At 33.1% G+C, this 11,679-nt stretch overlaps 1 protein-coding gene across 2 annotated transcripts; it reads right to left on the reverse strand.

Moving 5' to 3' along the window:
- Positions 1–225: 225 nt before the first annotated feature.
- On the reverse strand, positions 226–9,661 carry LOC136981088 (amine oxidase [flavin-containing] B-like). Of its 2 annotated transcripts, none has more exons than XM_067277350.1 (14): positions 9,585–9,661; positions 9,205–9,299; positions 3,847–3,984; positions 3,665–3,772; positions 3,503–3,594; positions 3,225–3,366; positions 2,852–2,912; positions 2,630–2,718; positions 2,248–2,407; positions 2,086–2,185; positions 1,820–1,931; positions 800–897; positions 552–717; positions 226–484 (listed from the first exon to the last, which is right to left on the reverse strand). In XM_067277350.1, exons 1-14 carry the CDS (start codon positions 9,628–9,630, stop codon positions 341–343), a joined length of 1,551 nt encoding a protein of 516 aa, XP_067133451.1. In that variant the 5' UTR covers positions 9,631–9,661; the 3' UTR covers positions 226–340. The 2 variants fall into 2 exon arrangements, with proteins under 2 accessions (XP_067133451.1, XP_067133450.1); XM_067277349.1 differs by having other exon boundaries at positions 552–726.
- Positions 9,662–11,679: the final 2,018 nt, after the last annotated feature.

An 11,679-nucleotide genomic window follows, 5' to 3' on the forward strand; every position in this document is an offset into this window, starting at 1 on the left:
GAATACGTTTGATCAATTTGAATCCTGCCAAAAATTAGGATATTTCTAGCAGTTTTTGCCTTTTTTCTAAAATATACCTTCCTGGATCCAACAAATTTTGGGGTGCGTTTCTTCAATTAATGTGTCTCAAATTAAAATAATAATAAAAAATTGTTGCAAAATATAATTTACGATTTAACGCGGGTAGATTATGCTAAAGATATACTTTAAAATACAGTCTACAAAATCTGAAATGTATATTTTTTAATTAAGAAAAATGAATCGATTGTATTCAAAGACAAAAAGAAAAATCACCACGGATTAAGCGAATACATAATTTTGATGATTAAATCATTTTACGTTATTGGAAACGATGCCTGCATTTGTAAATCGTCGAAACGGCTAATCCTGTAAATATTGTAAAGCCTAATAAACGAAAGAAGCCTGGGACGGAAGGTTGATTTCTTTCCCACCACGTTCGTTTAAATGGAAGATCAACCACACCCTGAGAACAAAGAGGAATGTTACGTAAATCTACTCTACGTTGAAAGAGTAAAATATTAATTTATTACCTTCGCAGGAGCTTCCGTTTGCCATATTTCTTCTTCTCGAATCTTTCCCATTGCGTGAAGTACCTCTCTAGCAGCTCTTTCTCCTGCTTGAATAGCACCTTCCATATATCCCGTCCAAGTAGTTCCAGTTTCTGTTCCTGCAAAGTGCATTTTTCCTACCGGATCCCTTAAGATTCTGTTTTGGTGATACCAATTAACAAAATACTTTGTTAATTTCATAAAATTTTCAAGAAATAATAATACCTTACTTTCCATATCTCGTTAAAAATCCCGGGGGGAACATAGCTGTGTAACAACCTCCCGAATATTGTTCTTCCATCCAATTATATTCTTCGTAATGTATTGGCTAAATTTTATTACCAGGAATATTATTAGTTACCTTATATATAAGTAATCAAAATTTACTATTATTTTCTACACTATTATTCATATTGTACAGTAATCTTTACGTTAGCAATATTGCTGACTTTTCTGTCATTTTGTATTTGTATTTGAGAAACATTATCAATGTTTCTCAAATAGTAACCAATTGAAATTACTTTCCTAAAACTGACAGTTTGAACTAGGTAATACCGCAGGAGGTGGTCAATAAAAATTTGACATTATATGGTCGTAATGAAAACATTATACAAGCCATAAGTGTTTACGAAATATTTTGCTTTACCAAAGTCGTCTAGACAGTTCTATGAAAACATTATTTTTAGCTGGAACCGGGCATAAGAAGAGAATTCTCGTGTCGAAATGTACGAATGAGAAAACAATAATTATGTATACAGGCGAATACTAACGAAAGTATTTATTATAATGGACTGCTGTTGTTTTTCTGTTGTTCGATGGTACTCGTATAAAGCGAGCCAACGTGGGCGATTTGACAATGGGGTATGTCTCCCCAGAGAACTTTCTATAGAAAACCGCTCGTCTATAGGAAACTGCTTTACATTTTTTACACAAAGAAAACTCGGAGGACTGCACACGACACCCCTTTGGTCAGGCACGAATCCATCACCGACTACTAGTGTCGAGTAGTTTTAATCCACTCGGCCGCTTGTGGGTCGAGTCACAAAAGGGAATCAAACGTATTTTTGGTTTTCTATTTATTATTGTTATTATTACTATTCAAGAAAATTCATTTTACAATTCCTAATTGCAATTGAAAGTAAGAAAACATATTTTAAAACGTTCATTAATGTTTTCTACTCGTATCGAAAACATTTTTATTAATTCTCATAAATTTATTTAATTCTAGAAAATACATACGTCAATATTACCTCTAGAAATTCACTCAAGCCGAACACATTATAAAGACATTTGGCAAAAATGTTCTTTCTCTCTTCTTTCGAAAGGGGAGTTAAATTTCGTACTTTGTCCGCTCCTACAAATCTTAAAGTAAAAACTAAATTAATTAATTTAAGTAATTGTAATTTTAATTAAAAAAACGTGTTTTAAATTAAATTTAATAGTAAAATGGTTAGTTATGGATTATTATTTTTTATTTTGCTAAGAATTTTCAGTACACGCGATTTAAGTAACAAACCCTATCAAGGCTGGATAGCTTCCATCGGGTTTAGTGTCGTCAAATGTAGCAGCGATTGGATTGTCGTCATCCGTATCGACCAAAGTTGAACCACAGTAACCTAAAACAACTTGGTAATTATTCATTTGACATAAAGCTTTTTATTTTTAACTTAAATCTTGCCTTTTTGTCTCCAGAACTGCGTTCGATAATATAAGATGCATTTCATGACTGATCCCATTGGACATCTTTGAATCATTTGATTTCTTACAGCGGGAAGTGAAGGGTCGTAATGAATTTTCATTTGTAAAATAGGTGGAATGGCCAAAATTACAAAATTTGCCTGCAAATTTACGATTTTTCTTTTCATCGAAAAACATATTTCAGCCAATTTTAATGAAATTAATTAATTTGTAATTTTTTCGTCCGATGGTTCCTTCCATTTTCAATATTTGAAGATAAAATTAGCCCAATTCTTCAAATATTGAAATTAATTAATTTAATCGTCAGTTTAATAAGTTAAATTTTTAAAGTAAAATTATAAAATATATATGTATTTATTTACTGTATATGTATTTCCATTTAACGTTTTCACTATTACTTCTTCATTCTTTTGAATTATGCTTACAACTGGTGAATTCATTTTTACTGCATCTAAAAGAATAGCGAAGAACGAGTGAATTTGACGTCAAGAAATTTTGCGAAAACTTCTAAAATTGAATTTTTTGCACGATTTTATTAAATAAGTAAATTCGTACAATTTAATTGAAAAATTTAAGTAATATACCTCCCAATCTAGCTGCAATACGTTCACTTATTTGTTGACTTCCTCCGACGAATTTTCTTTCCTGTGAATAAAATTTTCCAATGAGTTTCGATTCCTTTATCCGGTAGTATCGATTTCTACAAGGTGATTCAAATCTATTCGTACAAATCAGAGACCACTCCAAGGAACGTGTGACGCGTGTGTGCGCGTAACATCCGACGTATTAACACGTTATGAGTGAAAGAAAAGCATTCGTACGTATATTTTTTTAATAAACATTCACCTATGTCATATTCTATGACCTATAAATAAGTGCGTAGTAGGGTAAACCTTTTGTACGTGTTTGAAGACTCGAATCATCCTGTATAATGTTAAATGCGTAGAAATTACATACTTGTCCCCCGTTTGATACATTCATCATTTTCATTGTGCCCTGACATAGTTTTGTATACCATAAAATCCATAAAAGAGAACTTTCGTAACTCGAAGAAACCATAAATAATTCAACGAGAGTATTAGCTATAGCTTTACCCTGTCTGCAAATAGCAAAAATGGAAGTTTGATATTAGAAGTAAGATATTAGAAGATATTAGATGTAAAAAGTTGATATTGAATTTATAACATAATTTATAATATTTAAAAATTTATATTTAAAATAGTTTTTTCATATACCTTGTATAACATATCTTTTCACAAAAATCGTGATAAGTCATAGTATCCCATTCCTCGGCACGTGGTGCTTTCCAAGGTTCATTGACAGGAATCTGTTCGAAATTTTCGAAGGTTAGATAAATAAAATAACTAACGAATAAAAAATTTCGTATCATTTTCTACCTCTTCGCCCATTTTATCAATAGTTCTTAAGAAATTATTAACATCCATTTGAACCAATGGATTCCAAAAAGACACAGGCGATGCTGCGAGATAAGGATATCTTTTTCCCTTAAATAGTTAATGATTACAGAATTATTTAGATTCAATTGATTATTCACATTTTTAATTAAGTGAAAACTAACTTTAGAATAAAATAAGAGCTTTTCATTCTCTTCTATTATGTAGTTTTCTATTCCCAATTCCTTGGATAATCTGAAGAGATGGTTTTGAGACGGCCCGACATACGATCCTCCTAAGTCTACGTATCCAACCGACGGATCCTAATGACAAATTCAGTACATATCTCGTTCATTTTAAACTCTTCATTAAGAACAATTACAATTTCATTTAATTGATGCAAATTCTAATAGTTATAAAAAATAGCCATAAAAAATTAATCGATAAAAAATTTTAATAGTAAAACACAATGATTATAGTTTAATGAAATTTAAAGTTATTTTATTTAATTATCTGCAATAAACAGAGACCAAGATTAAATCAATTCACTTTATTCGCCTATTTAACAATGCATTTCCGATTGTCATTTTCCAATGCCTCTTCATGCTACAAATTAAAAAATAATTGTTAGAAAATATGTATTAACAAAAAACCACAATTAAAATTTAACTTTACAACTATACAAAACGAACCTGACGGCTTCGGTGTCTGGGTTCTTGCGTTACACTATCCGACTTCACATTTGCCATCCATTCGATGGTTCTTAATGACGTTACCATACGTCATCAATTTCCATCCCATTATTTAGGTTGATACAATTTTGAAAATAGATAATAGCTACGTGTTCCTTAAACCTTCTTATATACGTGTCATTTCTTTAAATAAAACTTTAATATTATTTCTGTCCGTAATAATAATTGTAATATTAACTTTAATATTACAATTATTTTCTTCGCAATGTGGGGGTCCGAGGAGATTAGCGGCATTTTAAGTGAACTAGTGGTGTGTACTGTACATAGTGAAAATAATTCGTGTAATTTGAAAAGCATAATGCGGAATTTAAGAATATAACGAATCTTTTTATCTGCAAATATAAATAATTCTTTTTAAAAAGTCGTGCGATAAAAGTAAATTTACAATTGTAATTTTATTTTATTAATATGTTCCAGCCACAGAAAAGCGAAATGGTGTTTATATTGTAAAATAGAGATTCGTGTAAAGTAAAAAGATAATGCTAAATTTGTCAATGTCGGGCATTTTTTAAATTGTAAACGTATCTAATTTTTTTAAATGAGGATAAATAATAAATGATAAAAAATAACTTTTTTCAGCTTTCACAGTATTCTTGGTATTATGAGTCCAAAAATAAAAGCGGGGTGCACTCGTGTTTAGAAATATTCTTAGCTACACTTTCTATCAATTTTTATGGCTTTCCACCAGTGCTCGCGCTTTTATTTTTGGTGACATAATACGAAGAATACTGCGAAATCTGGGAAAATATATATGTTCCTCACTTTTTAGCGCATTTATGTGAATAAAAGGCTTTTTTAAAATTCTTTTTATACTTTCTTATTTACTTTTTAAATTTATATATGGAGCACTAAATTATTAAATTAGTTTCGGTTTAATATTTAATTAGAAACTGGATGAAAATTCGATTATACGGTTTTATCTAGACCAGTGGTTCCCGACCTTTCCGAGGCCGCCGAACACCGTTCATGTACTTTCTATAACACGGAGAATCAACATCAATATACTCAAAAACTGATAGATAATTCCATGTTTGCTATTCTCAAGAAACAATGCAATAAACTAATAAATTTTAACATATTGAATAAAATAAAAACATGAAATTGTCTACGAATATAGCAATGGGAATAAATTGGAATAAAACTTTAAAATCTTTTCTTTCGTGGAACACTCGGATAGGTTTGCGGAACACTGGTAAGAACCACTGATCCAGACAGTAAAGGTAAATAAAAGGTATAGCGACTCGTAGCGCCATCTGTTACAAGATTTTATTTACAAATTTAAATTTTTCGCTAATTTTTTCGTAATTGCTAAATTTGTTTGAAAAATCTAAAAAGTGTTGTTGTCGGGAATACGCATAAATGAACTGTTTCAACTAAATTGGAAATAAAATTAAATAGGGGCAGTAGGATAGGCACTTTTTTAAGGCGCAAGAAGAAACGAAGGAAATGAGGGAACATAATGCAGAGCGAGCGACCCAAGGAAAAAGAGTTGACTAGAGCCCAGGTAGCAAATTGATTCGATTTAAGCAAAGTGGGAAAAGACAAGTTGGCCCCTTTGCTGAATTTATTATATGAATACAGACAGGTGTTTGCGCGGGACGATTTTGAATTGGATATTGCCATTTGAGCCAGCATAAGATAGATACAGGGGATAGTCCTCTACTCCATCGAGCTCCGTATCGCATTCCATACGAGTAGCCAGAAATTACGGACAAATTAATAGCGGACGTGATGGAAAGTGCGGTCGTTGAACCGTCAAGCTCCCCGCGGTCCTCGCCGACATTATTGGTCGAGAAATCTGATCTAAGTTATAGATTTGTGATCGATTATAGCCAATTAAATAAAGTGACGAAGATATACCCATACCCCTAACCGTTGATCCAGGAATCATTAAGCTTGTTAAGCAAGACTAAATATTATTCCATAATGGACACGTTGAGCGGTTATCGGTAATTACCACTGAGCCCGGATTCAAAAGAGAAAACCGGGTTCGGTACTCCATCGGGGCATTATCAATTTAATCGCCTCGCGATGGGCTTTCGCAACGTTCTGTGAGAACGGGGAGGTAGAAGGAAGTCGTACCTCCCTTTTTTCTAACGCACTTGTCAAGGATGGCTGTTTCGTTTCTCAGCGTTACGCGTTACGCGTTACGCGAGTGGATAGGAGGTAAGACGGATGGGGTCGACGATAAGGCGAAGCGATATTCGAGACAAAGAGGAGACCATTTAACAATAGAAACAAGATTTATTAAATTTAACAAAGGACACAAATACAAAACCTGACTAATTTCCCTAAGTCGCGTAGGGGTCGAGAGAGAGAGCTTACAGTTTCAGTTCATACCTCATTAGTTCGTTTCCTGACAGTTAGCACTTGATATCCTCGATGTGGAGATTAGTATCCGAAATAGGCACAGTTTAAAATGTCGTGACTTAGCACGGAGACGTTCGGACAGTAGGTCCGAGTCGGCGACGACGAGCGGCGGCGTTTGTCCGGCAGATGGTAAGAGACTCCCCGGAGGGGGGAGAAAGAAGTGTCTTTTATAGTTTTTGTCTGGGAAATTTAGGTACGTGATCGTGGGTGGATGGCGATCGGGGTCATAGGTGCTCCCGGGACTAAAAATATATGACGAGTTCGAACGTTAACTATAAACTAAGGTTGCAAGATGATCTGGATTTAGTTAAAAACAAAGGATTGTTGACAGTTGTACGGCCGGGGACGCATATTTTCTCGTCCGGGACCGTTTCTAGACAGGATGTTTATATGAAGGGAAAATTCCTAAAACGAATTATTACAAAAAGTGACTCTGCTGGAATTCCAGATCTCACAGTTCCAACGTTGCGCAGATTTGGTATTAAGTGGTATGAAGAACAAATATGTTTGGTATATACGAATGATATCCTCGTGTTTAGTTCCGAGTTTACCTCCTACTTAGAGAAGTTAGAACTAGTTTTCCAGAGATTAGCCGGGGCTGGCCTAAAACGTAAACCCAGGAAATGTCACTTGAAAAAGCAGATAAAATTTTTAAGACACGGGTCTGCGAAGAGGAAATCCAACCGGATTCGGGAAAAATAGAATCTGTTCGAGACTTTCCAGGGCACTTTTAGGGTTAACGGGTTACTATTGGAGACATATTGCCCAATACGAGTATATTTTAAATTCCTTATCAGATTTATTGAAGAAGGACACAAAATTCTAATGGAATAAGGAACGGGAGGCCGCTTTCGAAAGGTTGAAGAAAGTGTCGATATCCGTTCCACTCCCGAAATCAGCCGATTTTAGTCCACCGTTTGTTTTGGCAACTGACGCATCCAATGCGGCTATAAGCGCAGGAAAACGAAAGCGGAGACCTTCCCGTGGCATATGGGAGCCGATTGCTCAAAAAGGCTGAACGAAACTACGGCGCAACCGAGAAGGAGTGCCTAGCAGTAATTCGGGCAATAAAACATTCTAGGCCATACTTGTGTGGTAAGAAGTTTAACGATTCCAAATTTGCCGTAACTATCTTAGAATTATTGTTTGTGTCATTTATAGGAGTTTTACATCAGATTTAATTATACGTTTGTATATTTTTTTAATCCGAAAAGTTTTGTCAAACGTTTGAATTTGGAAATTTTAGACCGAGGAAACGGGAATACAGTTGTAGAAATACCTGTCAGAATGACGGAACAAAACAAAAAATAATAAAATGAGTTCTTAATTGAACTACCGTTGCTTGTATTTTTGCTCGTAACCGTTATTTCCACAATTCCGAAAATTTTCATTAAGAAATTAATGTTTCTAAATTAAATAATTTGTATTGTAAACTGCGTTGAATGTAAAATTCCTATTTTTGTACTTAAAAAAGCGAATCAAAAATAGAAATTTTCGTGGACTTTTAGGAAATTAATTTGATTTTAATAAAATTATATTTATTCGAACATATTTGATGTTAAAATTTTCAATAAATCTGCGTCACGAAGAATTTCCAGTTTTTGTTCTTGTATTGTTTAATTTTTGCAATTCTTGCAATTTGTGGCTATACCGGATGATGGTGATTAATGTACCCCTTTTCCTATTAAAGCGTTTTAAAAGAGATATTTAGCATTACAAATGCAGCCAAATTTGATTTGCTCGAAACGTTGGAGAATGCAATGTATACTGTAATCCGTTAATGTATATGTTTGCTGCTAGATTTTTTTAAAGACTAATTTTATTTCATGTTATTTTGCATCGTTGTACGCTGCTTGACTGTTTACGAAGGTTAAAAATTCAGACTAAAACTGTACAGAATTCTCGAAGTATTTTTACAGAGCGGAACGAACTTTAACCATTAGTAAGATAAATTTAAAAGATTACGAAATTTCGTAATATAAACCTTAGATACCTAGTAATAGCCTAAGTAAAATTATCTTAGACCTTCGAGAAATTACTGATAATAGAAGTAAATTAAAATGATTAGTTAACTTAATTGCGATATCCGCTTCTCGGTTAATTATTTTTTAGCAGTCAGTTAAATACTTATATTCTTCTATGTAAAAGTAATTAAGAATCTTAATTTTAGTTTGGATATAAGTGGTATATCATGATTTATAATCTATAACATAACGTTTAATACTAATTTATAAAAAAATAATTAAGTACGATAAGCTCAACTTATATACAGTAGAATAAAGAATTATATAAAGGTTCTTCCAATTTAAGTAATAAAAGAATAAAATAAGAAATCGTATAACTTATATCTAAAATCAAATATTTTATTTAAAAAAAAATCATTAGAAAATTAAAAATACATTTTGCTATCCGTTCACCTACTCTTTTAGTAAAGGTTCGTCCTCCAACTCTATCTCTCGCTTCTAATACAATAACGTTTACACCCGAATCATTAAGCCATTTGGCCGCCGATAATCCTACGTTAATACGAAAAATGTATATTTTTTACGATTACGAATACATTTTACTTAAATATATTTGCAGAAACGAAAAATAATTTTAAAATTTACTTCCACGTTTTAAGGCATTTTTACTTAAGAAAATTAGTGTAAATCTGCTTAAAATTTCATTTTCATCGATATAATACGTTATTGAAAAAATTACGCGTCATTATCCCCTATTTAAGCTCAAAATTTGATTTAAAAATGAATATTTTCTGCATAACGTATTTGAATAAAACATTTGAAATTATGCTAACTTACCACTAATTCCTGCCCCGATTATTATAACTTCGACACTCTCGGACATGTCGAGCTTGTCTCTACTGTGATTCTAACAAACCACACCGCTGCCGAATGATCCGAAGGTCAAATTTTGTTAAAAGTACAGGATCGTAACTTCTAAAATATGTTCTCAAAATAAAACGTTATCTTAAATTTCGTAATACGAAAAACATTTAATCGAAATGAGTGATTAGATCCATTTATCGACGTTGGTAAACTCTAACCTCTACTGTTTAGCTATCCATTAACCTATAAATAGATTAAACTAACAACAGCTTTTCAACAATCTATTTTTTATAATCAGATTATCGATTACATTTTATACCGTTAAAAACGTAATTATATATTTTTCGATACGAGCCTCGCTTATCAATCCGCAATCACTCGCGATAAATCCAGATTGGAGTATCAATTTATGTAATAATAATAGTTCTTGCCCGAAAAATAAACTGCACATTACAAAATTATGGTCCGATCGAGCGATTATAGTTTATTTTGGGACATGGTTTGCGGTTAAATTTATTTACTTATTTTTCTTTTTCTGGAAAATAATGCAAAAGTACCACCCTTCCGTTGATAAGAAGTTCCATTTTTTTATCGTTACTTCCGCTCTCTTCGTTTTTGATTATTTAATACTTAATCGATGTAAGAATATTTACGTTTTGTCGTGATTTTTATGTTCCATTTAAGTTTTAGTTTCCCAAAACGAAGAAATAGAATGGTCGCAAATGTCTGCCGACTTCAAAACCGGGTCCAATCTTACGGGGCATACGATGGAAAACACATTGCCATAATACCACCGGACAATACCGGATTCTTTTATTGCAACTACAACGAATATTTTAGCACAATGGTATTTCCCCGTAACTGAGAACTTGGAGTTTTTAATGGTAGAAACAGATTGAATGGTCGCATTTCGGACGAGTATGATATAAAATACCAGATTACACGAGAAACAAAACAAAACTCTAACTCTGTCAGACAAACTCAAAAATCAAAATCAAATTAAATGTTGTTTTCAAATTCGATTTTGTTCGCCGAAGCATTGACATTTGACAAACGCTTGATGAAACTATATGGAAAATAGGAATTTGATTACGATGCAAAAATTTACAACTGCACATAGTATACTGGGTCGGAAGGCAAACGATTAATGTTACAGCCTTTCACACTCTGGATGACCCTGTATAGAATCCGAAATTATCGATTTCTCCATCCGTCCGGATTTTATACGGGACTAAGAATTTTTCGGAAGGTGGTCTGCAGGGCCGTGCCGTAGATTTTCTTAGTGTGATGCGAGTTTTCGAAATGCCCCACTTAAATGTTTTCTTTAAAATAACCTTCGATTGTGATTTTTAAAAAAGTACACAAATTGTAGGAATACTGTTTTTATTTTGAAAATATACACTACTTTAAAATAATGATATTAAGTGTCGACTACAACAATCTACTACAGCTTTATCCTTCTAAGTTTAACTTTAGCAAATTCGTTAATTAGGGATTTGTAATCTAGAGCGTCAGCCAATGTACCGTACATTCAATAGAAATTAATGATAGATTTCTAAGTGTTGTTTGTCGTATTGAAATTCTTAAGTAGTGTTTTATTAATATTAATTTGGACAAGCTTCTTTCCGCACTAGCTACAGAGACAGGGAGTGTTAATAAAATTCGCAGAGCTACGACAGTATTCGGATACGAAGTATTTAAGTTATTTTGGCACAAATAATTTAAAACATCCAAAGGTTTCATAGATTGTGGTAACATTCGGGATACATCAACAAATTCTTCTCGAAGACCATTTGCATTTATATCTGATTCATTTTCGACCGAAAGTATTCACTGGAGACGGGCGGATCGAGACAACGTCCATTAATGTGTGAGATCGAGGGAGGTTAGGCGGAAGTCGTACCTCCCTTTCCGGTAACTCACTTGTCAAGATGGCTAAGTTTCGTTCGGTCCCTAGAGGCGGGACTTTTCTTATCTGGCGAGTGGATAGGAGGTGAGATGGGGACGACGATAAGGCGAAAACGATATTCGAGACAAGAGGACACCAATTAACAAATAAAACAAGATT

The sequence above is a fragment of the Centruroides vittatus genome, unplaced genomic scaffold, assembly GCF_030686945.1.
Source record: "Centruroides vittatus isolate TY-2023 unplaced genomic scaffold, ASM3068694v2 contig_743, whole genome shotgun sequence".
NCBI classification, from domain to species: domain Eukaryota; kingdom Metazoa; phylum Arthropoda; class Arachnida; order Scorpiones; family Buthidae; genus Centruroides; species Centruroides vittatus.

Coding starts and splice junctions, on each gene's coding strand:
- LOC136981088 (XM_067277349.1), bottom strand. CDS start 9,630: ATGTCCGAGAGTGTCGAAGTTATAATAATCGGGGCAGGAATTAGTG. Junction 3,595..3,664: donor TTGATAAAATGGGCGAAGAG/GTAGAAAATGAT, acceptor AATTTCGAACAG/ATTCCTGTCAATGAACCTTG. Junction 727..799: donor TTTTTAACGAGATATGGAAA/GTAAGGTATTAT, acceptor TCACCAAAACAG/AATCTTAAGGGATCCGGTAG.